The sequence below is a fragment of the Epinephelus lanceolatus genome, chromosome 4, assembly GCF_041903045.1.
Source record: "Epinephelus lanceolatus isolate andai-2023 chromosome 4, ASM4190304v1, whole genome shotgun sequence".
NCBI classification, from domain to species: domain Eukaryota; kingdom Metazoa; phylum Chordata; class Actinopteri; order Perciformes; family Serranidae; genus Epinephelus; species Epinephelus lanceolatus.
The window spans coordinates 38712990-38735946 of record NC_135737.1 but is presented as its reverse complement, the minus strand read 5'-3'; the positions used below and the strand labels follow the sequence as shown (position 1 = coordinate 38735946).

General features: G+C 42.3%; 2 protein-coding genes across 5 annotated transcripts in view; one reads left to right on the top strand and one right to left on the bottom strand.

Annotated features, from left to right (window-relative positions):
* Positions 1–296: 296 nt before the first annotated feature.
* On the top strand, positions 297–5587 carry hspa13 (heat shock protein 70 family, member 13). The gene is made up of 5 exons (XM_033630992.2): positions 297–464; positions 565–905; positions 1238–1451; positions 2659–2826; positions 3173–5587. Exons 1-5 carry the CDS (start codon positions 440–442, stop codon positions 3745–3747), a joined length of 1323 nt encoding a protein of 440 aa, XP_033486883.1. The 5' UTR covers positions 297–439; the 3' UTR covers positions 3748–5587.
* A 210-nt stretch (positions 5588–5797) lies between these two features.
* The window catches only part of gdpd5b (glycerophosphodiester phosphodiesterase domain containing 5b), a 49993-nt gene continuing 32833 nt past the window's right edge, over positions 5798–22957 (bottom strand). The window contains exons 4-18 of one of the 4 annotated variants that reach the window (XR_004501857.2): positions 22112–22205; positions 21839–21898; positions 21400–21498; positions 20226–20319; positions 18986–19131; positions 17560–17642; positions 16038–16188; positions 14013–14234; positions 13385–13542; positions 13142–13289; positions 12042–12124; positions 11270–11284; positions 8752–8864; positions 8190–8466; positions 5798–7190 (exon numbers count right to left, since the gene is read on the bottom strand). Coding sequence is in view for 2 of the 4 variants with exons in the window: in XM_033630990.2 (XP_033486881.1) it covers positions 7105–7190; positions 8752–8864; positions 11270–11284; positions 12042–12124; positions 13142–13289; positions 13385–13542; positions 14013–14234; positions 16038–16188; positions 17560–17642; positions 18986–19131; positions 20226–20319; positions 21400–21498; positions 21839–21898; positions 22112–22205 (1552 nt within the window). In the remaining 2 variants the exon portion in view is untranslated. The remainder of the gene's footprint in view (positions 7191–8189; positions 8467–8751; positions 8865–11269; positions 11285–12041; positions 12125–13141; positions 13290–13384; positions 13543–14012; positions 14235–16037; positions 16189–17559; positions 17643–18985; positions 19132–20225; positions 20320–21399; positions 21499–21838; positions 21899–22111; positions 22206–22957) is intronic. The other 3 variants (XR_004501858.2, XM_033630990.2, XM_033630991.2) reach the window with 3 other exon arrangements.

The window sequence follows — 22957 nt, the reverse complement described above, 5'->3', positions numbered from 1 at the left end:
TGTATTTATTTATATATCTATGTTAGTAATATTTAATTAGAATAATTTGTTTTAACCGGGTTTTGCGTCAGCCTTTTTTTTCTCTTTTTTTTTTTTTTTTTTTTTGGAAATGTGTCCTGGCTCTGCCTGATTGGCTGAGAACACAGAAACGTCACGAAACTTTCGTTTACGTTACACGTCACCAGCACTGATGGGAATTGTAGTACATGGCTAACGTTTGCTACGCTATCCGTGGCGTAAATGGCGTATTCCTTGACTACATTACCCAGCATACACAGGGAGCCAAGCAACGTTGACGTGTATTTTGTTGGTAGTCTGAAAAACTCCTATGTCGCATCATCCACTTGTCAAAGGAAGACATCGTCTCACCGCAACTTGAGCCATTTGACGGACATTTTGGGATTTTAAGCGGTAGCTGACTTCGCAACAGTGTGTGACGATGTCCGGAGAAATTTCTATGATTGGTAAGTTGAATGACAGTTGTTATGTTTCCGGTAATTAACTGGTGTCTTGATGCTAACACTTGAGCTAACAGGTAATACGCGTGTTATCACCATGCCACAGGTTCGGTGATCCTGGCCCTGTTTCTAGCCGGCTATCTGGGCCAACAGTACCTCCCACCCCCCAAACCGAAGGTGATCGGCCTGGATCTGGGCACCACCTTCTGCTCTGTTGGCGTCTTCCACCCGGGCACCGGGGAGGTTGAGGTGATGGCGGATGAAGAGGGGAGGAAGAGCATCCCCAGCGCCGTCTCATTCACCACCACAGCTGTGTTGGCTGGACATGAAGCCGTGGACCTGGCTGACAGCAACCCTCAAAGCACCATCTACGATGCTAAGAGGTTTATCGGGAAGATATTTGAGCCGGAAGTCCTGGATCAGGAGAGTGCTCGGTACCCGTTTAAGGTGGGTGGTGATGGTGTTGGTTTAACTGGCTGACTGTGATTTCTGCGGTGGATCAGTTGTGTTTTCAGGAGTCAGTCAAGCGTACTGGTTGACACATCAGCAGCAGGTGGTGTCTTGCATCATGCGTCACTCAGAGCCATCGTTTAGACTGCCCAGACTCGGATATACCCAGAATAAGGGCTACCATATGTTTAGGGTAGGAATTAATTGAGCTAATCTGTAGTTTATTTTTCACTTAATGGTGAAAATTTTGACCAAATAGTGTTGAGATTTGCTCTCAGTTTTGTCCTCTCTCCATCCTCACTTACACTGTTTCTTTGTCCCTCTCCCAGGTGATTAACAATAATGGAAGTGCAGAGTTTCTCATCTCCACCAACCATTCCTTCACTGTAAGCCCGGAGTTCATCGGCTCCAGGCTGCTGCTCAAGATGAGGAGGATGGCCGAGCGACAGCTTGGTGTGCTCATCGAGAAGGCTGTCATATCTGTGCCCGCAGAGTTTGACGAAAGACAGAGGAACTACACTGTCAGGGCTGCTAACCTTGCTGGTCAGTACTGTGATTATTTTGCCTTGAAGTTGAAAGTGCCAGAGGGTCATTTGACACAGAAGCACACCAGACAGTTTCAGAAGTTTGATACATTTGGATATATTTCAGCTAAGATGTATAACAGCTTTTCTTATCCAAAGGCATCAAACAGTTCTCAAGTGCACACTGCATTTGTGGCCTGGCCCAGCCTCTGTTAAGAGGGCTGCCCTTTAAAAAATGTTTTTGTTAAAAAAGAGCTGACAATGCCACCTAGGAATTGCTCAGGGCCTAGGACTCTTAAAAAGCACACAGGTTCTTTAAAATCAGGGGAGCAGAATTTAAAAACCAAACAGGAGTATATTCAATTAAAACCAAATTTATTACAGTCAAAGACCAAGGGATGGCACCACCCAGATAAACAGTACTGAATACTGAAAAATACTAAAAAGTGAAAGGTCACTTTGCAGCGGGGATGCAGCCCATCAAAAAGTCCAAGTCCAGCCCAGCGGTTCCTCTCCCGTACACTGTATCCACATCTACTGCTGCTCCAATGTACTCCGCTCCTCTTCCACGCTAGCTGCCGGGCTCACCAACCCGTCCGAACTGAGGAGGAGCAGAGATACAACCAGTAGCGTGTTCCTCAATGCGTTAGCTACCCCTAGCTATAGCTCGAGCTCTTTCTCTGGTCTGCATCTGTGTCCGCCGTTCAGTTATGTTGAGATATACTCACGGTTTTCCTCGGTGGCAGCTGTCCAAATGCCAACCCAGGCCCGAGGTAAACTGTGTTGGCAGACACTGGCTGCTCCGTAGCCACCACGTTGCTCCTTGATGACTTGGCTGAGTCTCTGAGGCCCCGCTGCCTTGATTCCTCCCTGGCTGCTTCTTTTTTAAAAAACACTGTGGACCGCACACTGCCTCTCCTGCCCCGCTCTTTGTCTCTTTGTCTCTGTGTCTCTGTCCACCACACCGTCTCCAACAAACTGTTTAGCTGGTGTGTCGCCTAGCACACCTGATGCTCACCCTGTAATCAGGGACTGGAGGGGTTGTGTCTCTGCCACTGCACAGTTCACACGTAAAAACATGCTAAAAAGAATAAAACACAGCACACGTAAACAACATGCAAGGTGAAATAAAAACAGCACTCAAATAAAACATGCAAAATTAATTAAAAGCAGCATTCAACTGAAATACTCAGTATAAGGTGTACATTCTTTCCTTTGTCTTGCAGGTCTGGAGATCCTGCGTGTGATCAACGAGCCCACAGCTGCAGCCATGGCCTACGGCCTGCACAAGGTGGATGTGTTCAATGTGCTGGTGGTCGACCTCGGGGGTGGAACTCTGGATGTTTCCCTGCTCAACAAACAGGGAGGCATGTTCCTCACCAGAGCCATGGCAGGTAAAGTGTGTTCACTGCTTCAGTAATAAGAGATAGGAGGTGACACGAACACACCGCTGTCTGTATAAGGAGCTTTATCTTTTGCTGCAGAGTTTATGTCCCAGTTAAAGGCTTAAAATATTTAATTCTGTGCTCTCCTCTTCATGATTGAAGTGGATTCAACAGTTGAAAATAATATGGGGTCAGGACTTTTACCTGGATTCATCTAGTTAATCTGTTTCACAGAAAGAGTGTGTGTCTAAATAACGTGATTTAATTTTCGTATCTTTATTCTGAAACTATATCAGAGGCATTGTTGCTGACGTGAACAGTGGCCTTATCTTAAATGAACTGTGTGTTTTGGCAGGGAATAACAAGCTGGGAGGTCAAGATTTCAGCCAGAGGTTGCTCCAGTACACCACCGAGAGAGTCCGACAGGAGTTTGGTGTCCCACCCACTCTCAAAGAGGACATCCATCATCTCCGACAGGCTGTGGAAGCCGCCAAGCTCAACCTTACCCTTCAACCCAGTGTCACCATGAGGGTGCCCCTGCACCTTCACACCCATGACAGTTCTGAGTCACCTGAAGGCTCAACTCCGGTTCTTTTCCAGGCCACAATCACTCGCGAGCTGTTTGAGGAGCTCAACGAGGACCTTTTCCAGAAAATTCTGGCTCCTGTTGAGACCGTGTTAAGTGAGGGCCACCTGGAGAAGGAAGACGTGGATGAGATCGTTCTGGTTGGAGGGTCCACCAGGATACCGCGGATCAGGAGGCTGATCAGCGAGTACTTTGGGAAGGAGCCCAACACGTCAGTAGACCCTGACTTGGCTGTGGTTACCGGCGTGGCCATTCAGGCCGGCATCATGGGCGGCTCCTGGCCTTTACAAGTGAGCGCCATAGAAATCCCCAACAGACACCTGCGCAAGACGAACTTCAGCTAATCTTCATTATTATTATTTATTGAGATCAAAGGAATGCCTCAGAGACTTTCCACTCATCCCATCTTGTTCATGCTTCTTTTACGTGCATAATTATAAATCTGCTGAAGTGAGAAAAATGACCTATAAAAGACACTGTCGCCTGAATGAAGACATGGTACTCAGGTTTTTCAACTCATCTTCTGTTTCCTTGTTTGTGAAAGGCAGTGGTAGCAGAACAGTATGTGCTTTTTACATACATTGCAACATTCCTCGTCGACAGAAATTAACTGATAACATCTGCAGAAGTATATGCCCTGTTAAAATTTTTAAAGCGACAGCTTCTGTTGTTGCACACGGACCTTCAGCAGACGTAACACAGCAAGATACTGATAAAATGTGAAGGAGGAGCTTCTTAGGAAGCTAAATCCTCTCATGTATCTACTGATTAATTCAGCTTCGTTGACGGCGCTTACTCATGGTAGATACTGTAATGGTGTTCAATTCAGGGAACAACCTTTTGAAGGACTTACAGACTAGCCAGTACATCTTTAGCTATTTATTTATTTATTTCCATTAACTGTATGTGTGAGTAAGAGTATGTGTGTGTTTTTTGCAGGCCTTTAATGTACTTTTACATCTTTCCATTGCAGGTCAACACCTGTGCCTGTTCAGAAAGCTGCTATATTGTTTGGGTAGAAGTTTAGAGATGACCTGCTGCAAGCTAGTGGTTCCATTAGAGACCCTGGTTCAGGTCCCTGTAGTGCTCTGCATGGTGTCCCAAAGAGGATTTTATGTCCACTTGGACAAAGAGAGAGCTCAATGTAAAGACGTATGTACGCACATTTTATTTCATACAAATACACTGCAATATTGACTGCTCACCTCATAGATAGGTTGTTCTGGTGGGGTGCGAAGTCGCCAGCTAATAGATGAAGGTGCACATTGGATAAAGCCTTAATGTTAACACAGTGCTGTAAAACCTCACATCATTAGCACCTCCCCTCCCTTTGAATGCATTTTATTGCCTCAGAGAGTAAAAGAGGAGCTTAGTGCTGCACTTTGAGGACTTCCACTTGTTGGCCAACTTCGCTTTTTTGTGCAATAGTGCGCGCTTTATTTAAATGGCAGTGACTTGTGCTGACTTACAGTGTCACAATATTTGTGCTGCGTAGAGAGGTTACGCACATCAGCCTGCTTTTGCTGCCGCAGGTAGAGGTGGTCAACTCTGGAGTAAAGCAATGCTTACTGGTGCCTTGTGTATTTTGATTTTGAGAAATGTGTTGGTCGCATTTAGGATGTTTGATGCACCCGATGGTTTGTGGTTGTCAGAGCGCCTTAATTTTGACAGTTTTGGTTAATAATTTAGCATTTAATTTGCTCTTATTCTGGTGGACAGCAGGCTGGTTCTGTACATCCAGAATGAAAGATGATTTCCATGTCTGATTTAGAAAACATGACGCCCAGAACTCTGAAGTTCACATGGTCCAATAACCCTTTTTCAACCAGGAAGTTACCTACATTCCTTTAAAATAGTATTACAGTTTGCCAAATGTCATTCATGAGAAAGTGTGTTTATGTCACTTACTTTTGTTTTTCAAATGTTATATTTCTCATGTTGGAACTGTTAATGTAAAAGAGACTTTACTAAAGTTTGAAGTATGCGAGGCTGTGCTGTTTGCCTTTGATACTGTACAAATCATTTATTGGTCCCTAATGAAATAGGGAGAAAACAATTATGAGACTTGGATCTATTTTTGTATAACATGTTTTACTCACTGTCAGAGTCCCGCCATCTGAAAATTGAGAAGTTGAACTGTAACGACCTGAATTTCAGCCAATTAAAATTCAATTTCTCACCTTCTTCACTGTTTATTTTGAGTCCTGTATTCCTGAGCACACACAAAGCACTTCACATTTATCACATGTATCCTTCAGGTGTTATGAAAGATGCTGCTATTGAAGAATGAGGAGAGCACTTCACCAATGTTTAACCAGAAGATTATTTTTCCTTTGATTCAATATTGTTCATCTTGGAAGAAATACAATGAATTAACAGAACAAACCTCAAATATAAAACGAAGATTTTTTTTAATGTTTACTTCTGAGGCACAGTAACACCCAAAGAAAAAAATAGAAACACAAAAGGCAATCCACTTCTTGACCCTGTTGTGATACCTGTAGCTTCCCTTCAATTATCTCAGAGCTTTATTTTCACATTTAGCACCCACTTCATTTACCTTACAGCAGTCAGGTTTACACCAGCAGCCAACACTTAGATGCATGTCATCAGTCAACACTAAAACACCACCGACGTTACTGTAATACAGAGGGTGTGTAGTGACTTCCGTCGTGACCGGGCTATTGCTATTGTAATAATTCATCACTGTCATGTCGTTCAAATGTAATGCTTGGCTGGCTGCAGCATCTCACACACTGGTTCACCTTTTATATACAATGAACTCAACATAGCACTGCACACGGGGTAAAAAATGTATACCCAGCCAATATACACACAATACACCGTTCACATCTTTAAAAAAAAAAAAAAAAAAAAAAATCCAAACACATTCACATTTACCATAAAAAGACAGCACAAGTCTTTACCCCCAAACCATTTCCACCAGTTCTTCTGGTGCACTGGGAGCACAGCTCACATACATCAGTTGATATGGTCATTACGGTTACATGCACTGGTCAGAAGGAGGGCGGGGCCGCAGGGGCATTCAGCCTCTATCAAAATAATTATCTTACATACACCATGTGAATATTTCACTTGGAGGAGAAGGCAGGACTTCTGTAAACAGCTTGTTCATGTTTTTTTTGTTTTTCTCTTTAAATATAAATATTAATGCTAGTACTATTATGAACAACAGCACAGTGGAGTGCTGACAGAAGGCAAGAGCATAATGAGCCGTTAGCGTTTAGTCTCATGCTGCCATAAAGCCTCGCTAAAAATAATTTCATCTGCTATGAGAAGTATCATGTACAGTGGTTTGGAAACAAGGAACTGCTTTGGAAATTTAGCTTAAAATAATAAAGAATCTGGAAACACATCTTTAAAAAGAAGCGGGCGTCGGTGACTCTCTGACATCTAGATGTGAGAGGAGGCGGCCACAGATTTGGCGGATCCCATCAATAAAAAGTGCGTGTAGTTCTGTGTGATATACAGTATGTCTGACAAGCAAGAAACAAAAGTATTTACAGAATGTACATAAAGCAACTGGGTGGTTGTTTTCTCCATCAGATACAGCAGTCTGTCGGGTTATCAGTAGGACAAAGGAGGAGATCAGACTTCACACCGACTGGAACAGGAATGATGTAAACACTGAGAGCTTAGTCGTCTCCGTCTCGCTACAGCAGATTCACACAGAGTCCCAATCACTGGCTGATGCCCTGATTGGTGTAGTAGTCGTAGCCATTGTCCACGTACAGCTCCTCAGCACTGCCAACTCCATTACCCACCTCTGGAGGGCGCCAAAGGAAAAAGAAGTCAGTGTACCGTGTGATGACATTCACTTTCACAAGACAGTTCACACTCAGTTTTGGTTAAAAAAGATGACAAGGAGTTACTGAGGGCAAAATTGAATGGAATAGCCTTAAACTGACAATCTTTTAATTAGACAAAAAGCAGCAAGAGAAAAACTGCACTCTCTCTGCACTTGTGGCCTTAGCAACCACACTAAAACTAATATTAGTAACTTGGGAGTGGTTTTAGACTCTGATTTAAATTTGAATTCTCATTTTAACAGGGTCATCAAAACATCCTTTTTTAACCCAGAAAGATACCGAAATACCCACTCATGCTTTTATTACCAGCCGTTCAGAATACTACAATTCCCTTTTCACCTGACTACCCAAAAAGTCAATAAGAAAACTACAGTTAGTCCAGAATGCTGCAGCCGGAGTGTTGACTAAAATATGGAAAATGGATCACATTACCCAACTGCTGAAGTCATTACTGTATCTTTTAGAATTAATTTTAAAGTTATTTTAATTTGTTTATAAAGCTTTAAATGACCTTCTATAATTTTATGTTCCTGCCAGATCACTAAGGTCCTCCACTGCTTTACTTTTAAATGTTCCTCGTGTGTCTGATAAAAGTACTGGTGAGAGCGCTTTCTGTTTTTACACCCCTAAACTGTGGAATTAGCGACCTCTGCTCTCGGTATTTTTAAACGTAAATTAAAGACCTACCTTTTAAATCTGGTTTTTAATGTGGAGTAACATTGCAGTCTTGATTTTGAAGTTTTAACCATTGGTTTTTACCCTTTTTTTCCTCTCCTGATCATTTTTATTCCATTTTATTTATTCATTTACTCTCTTTTTATTCTATGGGGTTTCAATCATCTTTTTTGCTAATTTGTTCTGTTTTGGTTGGTTTGCTTGGGGCTGCTTGTTTGTATAAAAGGTGCTATATAAATAAAGTTGACTTGAGTTAAACTGCTGCCACTGGTATGACTCACCTTTGACCCCCAGCACTAGAGGCTGTCTAGACAGACTGGGGCGTCTATAAGCTCCCCTACACATGTCGGTGTCTCCAGTGGGAGGGTAGTGGGGAGGTTTGGTGCATGAAGGGATGAGTGGATGGATGGATGGATGGATGAAGGGGAGAGGGCATAGTAGGCAGAGAAGTGGCAGGTAATGGATGCATGGAATAAAGGAAGAAGTCACTGCTGGTGGAGGAGGTGGTAGCATGGACAAGAGGTGGTGCACATCACACAGGCTGCTACTGGGGTTGACCTTCAACAGGGAAGAGAGGAAGAGTAGGAAGAGGAAGAGAAGGTGCAAGAACATTCACAGACACTCAAGATAGATACATGCGGGGATGCAGTGACATGCTGGGTGGGCACCTGAAACTCAAAACGCCAATTCCTCATTTCAGACTTTTTGTAAATCAGCAAATTAAAATGTAAAGTCCAAATAGAGGAATTAATGTCTGAGTGCAGGAGCCCAACAACACACTACAAAACATCCAGGAGTGACAAACATATACATGTCCCTCTCATCTCAGTGTGAGGGTCTTACCAGAGAAGATAAGTTTCTCCTTCATGACGTTGAGGTCTCTGCTGGACCTCCTGACTGCGGCGCTCAGCATGATCTGCTCAGGGTTATAGCTGCGCATACCGCTCATCCGATACCTGCGGGGTCACATGATAGGTCAGAGATCTTCAACACAGTAACGATATCAATAAATACTGCTGCCTCTGCTTGCAATGTGCACCTCAGGGTCACGTTATGGTCGATACTGGGATAATATCTACATTTTTAGAAGCAGTTATGGAGTAAGTGTACACACCTGACTCTGTTTTAATAGAAACAAGTCTGTTTAATTAGTTCTCTTTACAGCAAACTCATTCCTGAATTGTTTGTGAGATGTGATGATTTGGTTTAAAGGAGATTTACCCTCCAATTTATATGAAGCTGGTCTATATAATTGCAGCATGTGGAGTTCAGTTTAGGCTGCCACAGAACAACACATTTGCTTCCTATCACACTGAAGTGTATATTGTACAGAGTTTTAAGATGAGCACTAAAATACGGCGTTCAGGTCAGGCAATTGGGTCAGAATTCTACCTGCCTGAAGTCATAGTTTACTCGCCCTTATACAAAGTGTTGTATTCATTAGGGGTTATCAAATATTTAAAAAGAAGACTACAGCTAAATGTCTTGAAAAATGAAACTCCACAATACATAGTTGGAGTTTTGCCCCCATACACTAATGCCACCCAACTTAACTCCAGTTTCCAGGGTAATTAAAATTCAGCTCATAAACTTTGTCTTTACCTGCTACCATTTTCTTGAGCGCCTGAGTCCATGTGCAATTCTCAGCAGAGATGAGAATGAAGTGTCTCACTCCTTAACTACTTCCATCATCAGCTCCGGAAAAAAACTACTGTATAATTCTTTTTAGGTTGCTGGATTTACTAGCCCGGCTTAGCATTTTTATTTGCCCTGGACAATCCTTTATTATTGAGGTGGTACCACTTTCTGATAAGGCACCCTATATTAAGTGTTTATGTTGTAACTAACGGCTTTGTTAATGTTTAATAAAACATTTCCTGATTGGTTATAAATAATTTATGAGCCATTAAGTTTCAGCACTGAATCACACATTTCATGATTATAACATTCTTGTCACTAAAAAATCGTGTTAAAATCATTTCTTTTAAACCGTATGCACCGTTTTCTTTTTTTTTCCTGTGTTTTTTTTTAAATTTGTTTGTTTGTTTGTTTCTTATTCTGTTTTTTTGCTTGTTTTTTGTGCTTTGTTGTATTTCAGGTCTCCTTATGTAACATCTTGGCCTACAGGGACGACAGATGGAAAATACCCTTTTGACTAATACTGGCATTTTTATACTATGTGCAATTATTAATTTGCACTGTCCCTTCTTACATAAGCTAAACTAAACTATTAGTGAAAAAACTTTTTATTGCCAGGTTGTTAACAATCCCAGTGGCAGGTGTTTATTCTATAGTACCACATATGTGAAAGTAATATAAGGCAATCTATTAATAAATACAGAATAATGTGCCAATTTATGGATTTACGTCCATATCCTCTGCTGTCATTTTCAGTTCCATTTATCCATTAAAAGAAAACAGCTAATGGTTACAGCTTTATAAAGGGTGCCTTGATAGAAAGTGGTAACACATTATCAGTCATAACATGATAACAGTGTGTGCTAATTATAACACGTTTGCAGAAATGCAAATAATGTTTTTTTTAATAGAACTAACGGAAGCTAATTTTATTTCCAACCTGCAGCCACCTATTAAAAATATCTTCTGAATTAACTATTGATAAATACGATTTAATACATAACATTTTGCTCTATAATGTGTTCATTTAATTAACATTTGTTAGCTCCACAGCGGATCTCTCCCTCGACTTAGCTTTGTGTATCGATCAAGGCCGAGGATCCATTCCCCTTATGTGAAAACTGCATCCTTGCTCTAATGAAAACAGCCTCTGTTTCTATTAGTTTCATTAGTCTCATGTACTGCGACTAATGCACAGAGGCATTTAGAAACAGAAATGCAAACAAGCAAGCTTTTAGTTCGTCAGCATCAATAAAAGCCAGTCCTGCGGCACTTCCCCTGATGAATGCATATCCGTGCTTCAGTTTGGACGTTTAGTCTTAAGGTGGATAATAAATTTAAAATCTAATTGGTGACTTATTGATGTGGATTTTTTTTGCTGTGTGGGTGGAAAGCATTCATTTTATTTAGCCCGCAGGGATAAAGACGTGAGCTCCTCCCTAGAGGAAAGTGGCAGCAGTGCAGTACAACGATTCAGGTGAGATAGAGAGAGGTGAAAGAGAAAATAAATATAGAAAGACAATGGACGTTTAGGTGGAGAGAAAAATCTGATGGAGTTTGATGTCATAATAAAGAGCGCAACAAAAGAGAGAAAGAATGGGAAAAAGGACAGAGAGAGGGCAGAAGAATGCGTCAAACAAAAGAACGATGGATAAAGATAGTGAAAGACAGAAAGACGGTGAAAGGAGAGAAGACTTTGGGTCAGAAGAGGTGACCCAGTTACCTGATCATGTGATAGCTGAGAGAAGATGCCAGAATGCAGCAGAGGAGGAGAAGAGCATGCACATCAGGCAGAGGAGAGAGGACGAGGAAGAGCGGAAGGACAAAAAAGGACAAAAGAAGGCGGGAGAAAAGAGAGGTCAGTTTAGAAGCCAGCAGAAGCTACTGAAGAGCTCGGCTAAGCAGAGCGAACCCGCACTGGACCATTCCAAAAAAAAAAAAAAAAAAAAAAGGAAAAAGATCACTGCCCTCCATCCCAGAGACGACATGAGGACAGGCCATCTGTCAAACAAAACCAATCCCTCGGACAGAGAGAGGAAATACTGGAGGGGTGTGAATGGTTTACACATTTTAGGCAACAGAAGACATGCTAATACAAAGTACATCTTCTCTGTCGCCACACAGAGGTGCAAGGGGAGAAAAAATACATCATAACAGCTTATAAAATCACTTAACACATAAATAACAACGGTGTGCCCTTTCCAACCTTCCACTGATCGGCTAAATAATTAAAAACAGTAATCAAAACATAAGAGAACAGCAAATATGTATGAGCGGTTAATGATGTTAAAGTGTCGAGCTTGTTAATTAGCAGTAATTAGTGGTGTGTACTCCACATGTGTAAAAGGGCACAACAGGAGAGACACACTAAACAAAATATCATCAGTGTTTACTTTCCTTGTCATACACCAGCAGAAAAATAGACAGAAAACTCTTAGGTAAGGACTCACTGTAATAACCTGACTACAGTTATATCATCGAGTGGCTGTACTTACTTCTGGAAAATGAATACTCCTATGACTACAGCAAAAGAGATGAGGTCCACAGACACCCACATCAGGCAGTATTCATCTGGTCTCTGGAAACACACATGCACATGTTACTGGCAGAATCCGCCACTAGGTGGTGCTATGCGTCAACAACACAACCTAATATGCGAGTAGGAAACACACACTTCTCTTTTTGAATAAATCCACAAGAAGTATTGAACAGGGAAATGTGGTAAATGCACAGTTCTTAAAGATGGGCATTGTTGTGAAGATGTATTATAAGGCCATGCACTTGAACACAATCCCTGACAATGTCATGTATGTAACATAAGAAGAAGACCTGCAAAAAACAGATGTCTTGAGGATAAATATTCACTTCCATTGGCTTTATCAACATCCAATGTCAGACTTGATTTAGATTCACAGTTGACACTGCAGATGCCCCGGCAGCTTAAACTCTCCCTGAACCACAGCAGGGGGCCAAGGTCACGTCCACATGTTGTCACACAGAGTTCCCGTATGGTGCTACAGACGGGGAGACCAGGCTGGCACGCGGCACAGACGAGGCGCGTGAAATGATACCAGAGAAGCACAGTGTGGGTGCTACCCATGTTGAGAGGTTTCAGGAGATGACTGCACTAGAGAAGCATGAGTCACGCACTACAGGATACACTACAGTGATGATGCTCGCTTTCTAATGTTCAGGGACCTTGTATGAGTGTAGAGAAATATGAGGATGACATGCTCAGTGCAGGAAATAAACAGACTTGATGAGTTCAGTTGAAAGCCAGGCTCCCTTGTTGGTATCACCTGTTAAAATCAAGTTAAGTTATGCGGAGGAGATGCAGCTGAAGGAGAGGAGACAGGTTGTCATCTCATACCATCTGCACATATTCAGCCTCTAGACAGTTTATGAAAGTTTTTTTATGATTGATTTTAAAAATCTGTTACCAAGCAGATCTTTTCAAGGCTGAGCCACGCAGAGAAACTCAAAATTTATCCAGAAAGGAGGCCAGAAAGAAAGAGGTCATTGTTTGCAAAATGATACCTGAGAAGTTCGACGCAAAGAAGAAGAAAAAGCCAAACAGTATGTGATGCGTCCTTACCATGAGCCAGATGGGGTAAGGCACCTTTTTGAGGATATGTGAGGCCTCTGAAGAGACTGAAGACACCCCACTGCACCAGAGCACCGAGTACAGCCAGGGCTCGTTGACGGTGTAAAGGGTGAGGTTGATGTTGCTCTGGGAGAAGTTTCTGAAAGCAATCACACATTCAGACATGTCTTTAAGTATGTATCAGTGAGTTAAGGTGCCAGCCTGATAACCTGTCAGGTTTGTGTGTGTTTCTACCTGATTTCCCATGTGCTGGCCTGGTTGTATCTGAGCAGCAGCCTGCTGATGCCGTACTGATGGAGACTTTGAGGACTCCGTTTCTCCACTGAGGTCTGGATCAGACCGGGCGCAAGCTGTCTCACCTGAGCTCTGTGTTCATCTGGAGTCCACATCACCTACACAGGAAAACAGTTACGCTCGTCTCAGTGACATTGTGCAGTGATTCCCATATAACTGTACGGATTTATCTGGCAGCCAGGCCAACGGGGGGAAAAACGTTTTTAAATGCCAAATATGTGTTTTTATTTGAGCTAGACCAGAGAATACTCATTTAAAACACATTGGTGATCTATTTTTGCCCTCATTGCTGCAGGAAGTAACAGTAGTAACAGGAGAACTGACTTTAAAAGTGACCTATTTTCTTGTTAGATTCGTGCTGTGCGGTGAATGTAATTTATGCCGATGTAGAGAGTGGGTCATGTGGATTGTTGGCTGATAAATATTTGCAAAGTAACTGATAAATATTTATCTAATTCACATTTTATCCACTCATTTGCATAAATATGTTCAGAATACATTTTGCTGAGATACACCTAAACACAATGTGGATTAGGTGTTTCTCAGCATTCAGCTCTTATATACTTACCAGGCTCTGAGGAAGCCCAGATTGCTGCACAACCTGCAGTGTATCATTGATCCAGCTGTCGTAGCAGGGGTGCTCCGGAGGAGGCCTCCTTAGCCGGAAGACCACTGTGCTGTTATGATAGGAAGCCAGCTTTAGAAGCTGCTTCAGGCTGCACACACTCTGGTTGGCAATCAGATTCTTCTCATGTTGGGACAGGGAGTGCACCGTCCAAAAGGGGTCATCCTGAAACACAGGGACAGAACAGCATGAGGATGTAGATCACAGATGTCCTTATCATGGTTGTAATATCACTAGTTTTAGGGTTTAAAATACAATTACAACATGGTAATAATATTTCTGCTGCTTTGTAAGATAAAGTAAAGTAAGGTAAAGCTTTAATGTCCCCGAGGGGCAATTTAAAATACAGACAGTGGTCATGAGTACAATAAAACAAACAGTACAATATATGACACACAGAATCCAGTATCACACACTGAGGGGTAAATCACGGACAGTTAGTGGTCGCTGCTGGTTAAGATAAGCAATCACAGACGGGACAAAGGACAATCTGTAACACTTGGTGCCACATTTAGGGAGGCAAAACCTCCGCCCTGATGGAAATATCTGAAACTCAACATGGAGGGGATATTGAGGGTCTGAGATAGCAGACTGAGCTTTAGAGGGGACGCTCTCCTCATACAGACGCCCTCAGTGTTCACATCAAAATTCAACTTGTCACCTAAGACAGTGCCCAAATACTTGTACTGCTGCATTGCTGCCACCGGCTCCCCCTTGAGATTAAATTGTGTTTTGGAAATGTGCACAAAAATATACATGTGTTCATAATCCTGACGATTAATTGGAATAAAAACATCCATCCATTTCATGTAGAGTGTTTAGACAAAGCCTACAGCAAAAAAAAAGAAAGAAAGAAAGAAAGAAATATTTTCCCCCATTTCCTTTACATCCTTTTTTGCTTCACTGCTCCGTCGCTCCTTGCCAAATCACACGCAGAAGATCAGATGCTTCCTTTTTGAGTCTTCCATGATGTGCTTCACTTCACTTTACTGATGAAAATACACTGTCGTTAAAATGACAAATGTTTTTATTACACAAGCAGGACGGATTAGGACATCTTTGGGCACATAGAAATCAGACTATGACAGTGAATTGTCATAATTAATATGCACAGATGGAGCTGGGCTTTTCTTGGAATGCAGTCCTTAGACACACTGTGTTCACATGCAATGAAGAGAGACTGAGAGGGACCGCAGATTCAAACAAATACTGACATAGCAGAGCCACCACAGCCAAGTGTCTCTGCACAGCAACCAGATATCAGAAAATAGAAGCCTCATAAGAAAATAAAAATATATCCAAACACATGTATGTATGTATGTGTTAAAGCCCCCCTTAAAAATACACAATGAGTGTATATATTAAAAAATCTGCAAAAAAGCAGAAACGCTTGCCACAGCAGTTTTGGAGCAACTAGACAAATATAGAGAATAATGCTTGACTGGAGGGTACTGTAGAGGAAATAAAGTGGAACGCTGCAAAGTAGCACAGGGCACAAAAAGCAATGTATCTACATCACTGCATCTGCCCCAAATTTATACTGATTCTCTTGCTTAGTAGCACAATATGAAGATTAATGCATTTACATAATCTGCAGCTAATGGTTAAACAAGAACACAACAATGGAGGAGGTCATTTCTCCAATTCTTGTACACAGTGCAATATCATATGAAAGAATAATTCGGTATCAGAACAGGCAGCTTTTCACGTGGCTTGTTAGTCTGTGTGTTTCCATCATGTTTAGCCCACTAGTACTTCAAGCAGGTTTAAACAAAAAAACATTTTGAAGCACTAGTTGACCTTGATCCACTCTGCATACAGGAGAGCATCTCTTAAGCATTACTAGATCTCAGTGTTTAGATGAAACCAGAGTACTCATAGCTCAACAAGCTCCTGACCTTTATCTCACATAATTGTACAACATCACGCTTTCAAGCGGAAACCGCTTCATTAGCAACCGAGAACTACCTTAAGGAACCACTGTCCTGCGTTGAGCTGCTGCAGATCTGTCCAGTTGAAGGATGAAGCATCTTCCATTTGTCTGCCTGGGAATACCCTCGCTACATCTGTGGTCCTCCGAAGGGTGCGGTCACGCATCAGGAATGGCACTCCATCCACACTGATGAACAGAGAAGGGCGTGTAGAGTTATATACAACAGCGTGTATCTGTATAAATGTATGTATAAAATAGAAAAGCGACGTTTCACAACCACTATCACTCAGTGGTCTGGAAACTGAGCAACAGTTTACACTCAAAAAGGTCTCAGAAAGACTCACCAAAGGTAATCTTATATTCAGTTCATTCCCAGTAGAGGAATAAAAGCTCTCATCATAACACTATATAGTTATTAGGCAAGAGGCAAAAAACATAAAATCATGTCGAACAAGAACAAAAGAGAAAGGGACAACACAAACAAGTGCTTGCCCAAGTCATAAGGTGGGGTTTTTTTGCTGCTAAATATTTAAATACCAAATGACTTTTCTTTTTTGTTATCTAGTAGAAACAAGACAAAACCAAGACTAAAGAAAAAGCCCTCCCATTTCTCAATATTTGCTTTTCAAATTCTTTGCTGAAAAACAATGCCTTTCCGATGTGGATATATACATAGGTAGTGCATAAACAATATGTGTATGTGTGTTTGTGTGTGTGTGTGTGTGTGTGTGTGTATGTGTATGTGTGTGAGATCTGCTGCAGGAGTGGAGTCTCACTGTCGCTCTGGCTGTCATCAACTCTAATTACGCAGCACAGTCAGGAGCTTACCTGTCAGCAGGCTGCACCAATCATACACCCATTCACCTCTCTCAGGACTGTGCAGGGAGCACAGTGAGCGCGCACACACACACACACACACACACACACACAGTCTGCCAAAGCAGTTGCTACTACAGCAGAAAAAGTCTGCAGCTAATTAATATTCAACAGTAATTTACAATTACCATAAAACACATTCTACTACAACATAAAGCTCCGACCCACAAACACACTCCCTGCACCGGCAAAGCAACACTCCTCCACCTCAACACAATCACCCATCCTCCATCACTACACATGCATGAGCACACATGTATACCGACTATCCATCATATACCATGGCCATATAGTCTCCACCCTCCAACATCCCCGCACCTCTTCCCTTCTCCTCCCAAGTGTGTCTCTGTGAACGCAGCGTGTCACCTCTCATTATATTGTTGATGCCTGGCTTCTATTCACTGCCTGCTCATAGCCTGATCTGCTGTTGCATCACTGTAGCCGCAGTCCTGTGACTCTTGGGAGTCCAAATATGAGTTTATTTTGTTGTTTCCTTTTACATGAAACTTACATAACAACATACTTTTGTTTTTTGTTGTGACTGGTGATATGGAGCTCTGATTTCATAATGTGTGAAAGGAAACCAAACAGCGAGGCAGAACATAGACAGAGACTAAATGACCCTTCATTTGTTTGGCTTTGTCACTCTGCTGTATTGATCGTGCGCTTTTGTGTGTGTACCTGATAGCCACGTCAGCCTCCAACCCGGTGACGTTCATCTGCAGAGCTCGCTGGAAGGACCACAGTGTGTTCTCAGGTGCAAGCTGGAAACACATGTACACACAATCATTGCATGTAGTCCTGTAACAATGACTTTACTGGAAGCCCACAGACAACATGTTAATTGATAATAATATATGTTCATCTATCAAGTAGAGTATTTTAAAAAGTCAAGAATGACCATCAATGTAGTGCATCACAGCTGTGTGAGGAAAAAGACTGATCCCTCTGAGCAAAAGGCAATGTTGTGAAATGAAATAGGCAGTGTTGTGGATTGCTCTCCCACTCTTCAAGTTTTCAAGTGAAGGTTATGACTAATAATAGTCCAGAGGTTAAACATCACTTACTAGAAAAGCATCCTCCTGTGAGACCCCGTGAGTAAAGCTTATGACTGGGAAACGCAGGGTAGGAAAGATGCTGTAATCAATACAGAGTCCTTCTGGGAAACACAGTCTAGTCATGTGACTGTGAGTTTCTCACAGCCTCGCAGAGCCACTCCTAATTTTAGATTCCACTGTGAGGATCGATCGCTTTAGAAAAATACCACAAAAAAAGCAGGGTGTGTTTTAGATCGTGTGAGTAACTGTTATGAATAACCAGGAATCCATGTTCGTTTTCCCTCCAAGTGTTGCGTAATACCCCACAGCCACACTTGGTGCCAAGGGCATGAATCCTTCTTCAGGTAACGTTCAGAGGCAATAGCATTAATCCCAGCACATAAATCAAATATGAAATGGAAAAAAAAGTGCTTTGGTGTGCATAAATCTGATGCATACCTCACAAGCAGGCTCTAACAGGCTTTTTAACACTATAGTGGAGTTGAACATCAGATCTGTGAAAGATGGAGTAACAGCAAACAGCCAAAGCGACAGCAGTGAATCTGATCATAAGCAATCTCTAATCGATTCACAACAAGCTGCCAATTCTTTTTCTTTGCCAGGCAGAGCTACACAAAATCCATCAGAGAATATATCCTGGCCATACTTCAGCCAGCGAGAGCTTGGCCCCTTACTGGGTTATGTTTAAGGCCTATTTTCAGGCGTGCGACCACAAGGTCATTAAAGGACTAGAATAGTCCTGGGAAATACAGGAGAGGAAAAATGAATGAAAAACAAGGAGCATAAATATCTATAAGGACAGCGCAGTTTTTTCTCCCACTTCTCTAAATCAGAATCAAGTGGTCGTTGACATTCTGGATTAACAGCTTCATATCCTGAGTGGCTCTGCGTCATCAGCACTGCCGATGTGAGCTGTTTGGCCCTCTGTGAAGCCAATATAGAGTAGCCAGAATTGCGCAGCAGTGTGAAAGCACATGTAATACTATTTATTTTGAGTGGCCTGTTTCATTACTACATTTGGATTGCATGATAGAGGTCAGCTGACTCACCATGGGTGCTCCCTGGTGGCCAATGACATCAGGGCGTTGCTTCAGGGTGGTGGGGTCCATGATGCAAGGGGAGGTGATGTAAAGCGGCACCACGTAGAGTCCCAATAACACACTGAGATACAGCAGCACGACCACCACCTGGAACACTGGGAGAAAGCAGATGAGAATGTATCTTTAGAGGTTGAGGGAATAGTTTGAAAGTTAGGGAAATACCCTTATTTAATTAGATCAGACGATTTTAGATGTGGCTTGTTATGATTTAAACCCATGACAACATTTCTGAGCAATTTCTTGTCTCATCTTTCAAGGATGTGTGATGTAAGTAGTTACAGTGAATGTGGGTAATGTTCAGTACCGTTGGCTCGGTGCAGCGGCCAACAACATTGACATCGGGGGCAAGGAGATACACTTTCCCCCGCATCTACCTCAGTGTAAGTGAGCGATGATGTGTGGGCACGCACACACAAACGCACACACACAGGGGAATGTATTTGTTTCAAGGTCAGCTCTGGGGTGGGGTTGAGTAGACAACTCTTGTTACACACAGGAGACTCACAGCCTTCATCCACACATACAAACACACCCTCACATCCTCTGTGGTATTCATACTCCACTCTGCAGTACAGCAGAGACATTTAAATGGGCCTAGACCTTTCCACCTCATCAAGGCTTTCCAAAAACTGATCATAAAATGTAGCCGAGGTCTTTTTTTTTAGATTTAAATGTCTGTCACAGTACAAACTGCCTTGTCCAAATTGAGGAGTCAGACAGTTATACAACCCACTGGAAGTAAAATCTTCTTCGAAGTGAGCGTACCTTCAGATCGATTCAGAGGATTACTTCTGAAGAAATTGTATGATTCACTGACTGAGTGCATTTATATAAGTGATATTGCTCTCTGGGTGTAATTTCTTTAGAAGACAATAGAACTGGTACGTAAGTGACTGACTCTCAACTCTATTCTACAGACACCAATGGCAGTGAGAGTCAGACTACACACTAAGAGCTGCTTATCCCCAGAGAGACTCCTGCACTCAAGGAGAAAACAATCCAAGGTGTCCTGGTTGGAAAACATCACATGAGCCCTTAGGAATGTTCGTTATCTTCGACACCCTGTGTGGAGGTCCTGGCCTCTGTCTACACAGTGTTAATCATTCACCACTCTTCCCGTGCGTGTATGTGTGCGCGGCAGACGCTTAAGGCAGGTAACTTGTCCTCTGCGTTGCAGAAGTGAGCGTACCTGTTTTTTCTGCGCGGGCGACTTGTCCAGCCACAATCCAAGACAGCGCTGTGACCGCAGCAAGAGCCCCTATGTGCAGGAAGGGACCTGTGGCCTGGACAGAGTGAGGAGAAAGAAGGCAGGACACAGAGAAAAAGGATGTAGAGAAATAGAGACAAAGGAAGGTAAGGGAAAGAGAATCACAGTTTAAGAGAGATGACAATGAGCAAAAGAGAAGGAAAACAAAGATAAAGACAGACTGCCACGGATAACAGACATTATCTGGGGTTAAGACAATGGCGACGCTATTCAGAGATAATAGCTATAATTTGAAGAGGCGCTCAATTTGAATGGCATCAGTTTCAGTGGAATTGCGGGTCCACTTCAATCACACATTCATAGTGGTGCAATAACCTCACAGGGACACACTAATTATAAGCTTCTCACAACTCCTTGGACGTCGTTTAGCTGTGAAGTGTTAGGAGGATAAATGTGGCTTCAGTGTTGTGTCACCGCAGTATGTGCAGTTAAAATCATTACACTTTTTCTCTGTAAAGCAATGCCAAAAATGGAACTTTAATCACATTCATAATTCATGACATGCTTGTAAATTATACACACAGTATGCTTTTTGTAAGAGAAGAAAAAAAATGTACTATAGATACTGGTCTATGGATATCAGGTTGATACCAGGCTCATACTAAGGGTGCGACTATATATCGATCTGAATTGAAATATCGATTCAGTGATCAGTGATTCAATATTATTGATGCAATGTAGAAACATTATACATATCGTCATTTTTGAGTACAGTACTAGTGGCCTAGTGACAGGCAGCCTCTCATCGCAGGAACGTGAACTGAACAGGATTAAAATCGTATCGTGACAGACTTTGTGATATCAGCAAATATTGTAACATTATCCAATTAATATTGTATCATAATGAAAGTTGTGATTTACACCTGTAGCGCAAACAAGTGCAGAGTTTCTTAATAAACTTCCTTGTCCAAAAAAGAAAAATTTAGCTAAATTATTTTATCCAGTGCCCAAAAGCCAATGGTCAAACTCTAGGTTATGTAAAAATAAGACTGCCTCCACTCTGTGTATCGCAACACTTAGTTTAGTACTCAAACCTGACATCAAGCCATCAAAAGTGGCTTTGGGGTTTTTCCTGTGTCTCAGTGTTTGTGCTGACCTGCAGGGAGATGGGTATGACATCCCACTCTTGCCCCCATGTTTGATTGACAGATATCACCCCAACAATGGTGGTGAGCAGAGCAGCAGTCACTCCTATCTGTGTAGACAGAGAGGGGGAGATACAGAAAATCAGGGAGGCTGTCACTTTGGACTGACAGCACACAGACACACACACACACACAACACTGAATAACCCCAAATAGCCCTTTCACACCCCACACAGTGTTTGGAGGTTGTGTTTGATTTGCTGATAGCAATTTAGACCAGGTCATTTACTGGGCTTTCACAACCCTCCTGGGACAATGCGATCCAAACTATAAGTTCAGGAAAAGTTCAGCTGATCGGCAATGAATGAGCACACATGCAGACACAAAGCCAACAGATTAGTGTGTAAACACCCCCACCACACACACACACGCACATACTTGGCACATTACCTTATGGAGCCAGTGCAAATTCAACTGTTGCCCAAGTGCAATGTGGCAAAGTGCTAAAACCTGAAAAGAGAAATGCACACAAAAGAGTACAAGTTTCAAAAACAAGTTCACTGCTGCACAGATCTCAACTTGCACAACATCACCACGTGACCGGCGGTTACCATGTCTGGCGACATGGAAAACAATTCAAAAGCTGCTAAATCAAGACTAAGGCACAAAGAAAAACACAACATGTTAAACAACTCCACAGTGAATATTTGATGTAGGACTGACCATTAAAAATGCAATGTAGGTGAAGCCAGCAGCGGTGGTGGCCAGGATGGGAACAGTGCCATCACTCCACTCCCCAGAGCGGTTGTAGAGGAACCTGCAGGAACAAGGGAGTGAACAACACTACTCATACAGAGAGCTCACCTTTACTTAATCATCATCAACAGGTGTGAAGGCCTGGGAGAGCTGAGTCTATTTGTGTGAGTTTCTTGTCATTTTTACTTTCTTTGAACCAACCATGCCTTGTAAAGCTGGGTTTATGCTTGCTGTAGTGTGCCGGCGCACTAAAAAATTGTGTTATCACTTCTTTTACTTCACGAACGAAGGCTCCCAAGGTTGTTGTGTAGCTTGATCGTGCACTGAATTTTGTAACTGGGTGCCTAATCGTGAGCTGTGCTTTTCAGTTAAACATGGACGCCTTTGAGGGCAGACTGGCCGAGCACGTTCACCTGCACACACATCTTTACGACTCCTCATTTAGAGACCACAAGGACAGTCAGTGGCCTTGAATTTTGGGAAAAAAACAGCCCATCAGACTGAGGAAAGCAGAGACTTTTTGCAGCAGGGTGTGAAAGAATATGAGAGCTTAGCTTAGAGTTAGGTTTACAATAATTTTGACTTGGAGGTAAGTGACAGTAAATATTACAGCACACACACGCAATGTTTTGCCCTACGTTGGTGTTTACTACAGTTGCCAGGCAGTGTTCTTCCAATGCAATGATCTTTTGTTATTACTCGCTGACTTCTTGCTTATGCACAGAATTTTTGTTTCTATGCTGCCTGGTGTTTTGGAGCACATTGCAACGAACAACATGTTGAGCATGCTCGTAGCTCATGTGACATCTAAAG

Coding starts and splice junctions, on each gene's coding strand:
- hspa13 (XM_033630992.2), top strand. CDS start 440: ATGTCCGGAGAAATTTCTATGATTG. Junction 465..564: donor CGGAGAAATTTCTATGATTG/GTAAGTTGAATG, acceptor ACCATGCCACAG/GTTCGGTGATCCTGGCCCTG. Junction 1,452..2,658: donor CAGGGCTGCTAACCTTGCTG/GTCAGTACTGTG, acceptor TTTGTCTTGCAG/GTCTGGAGATCCTGCGTGTG.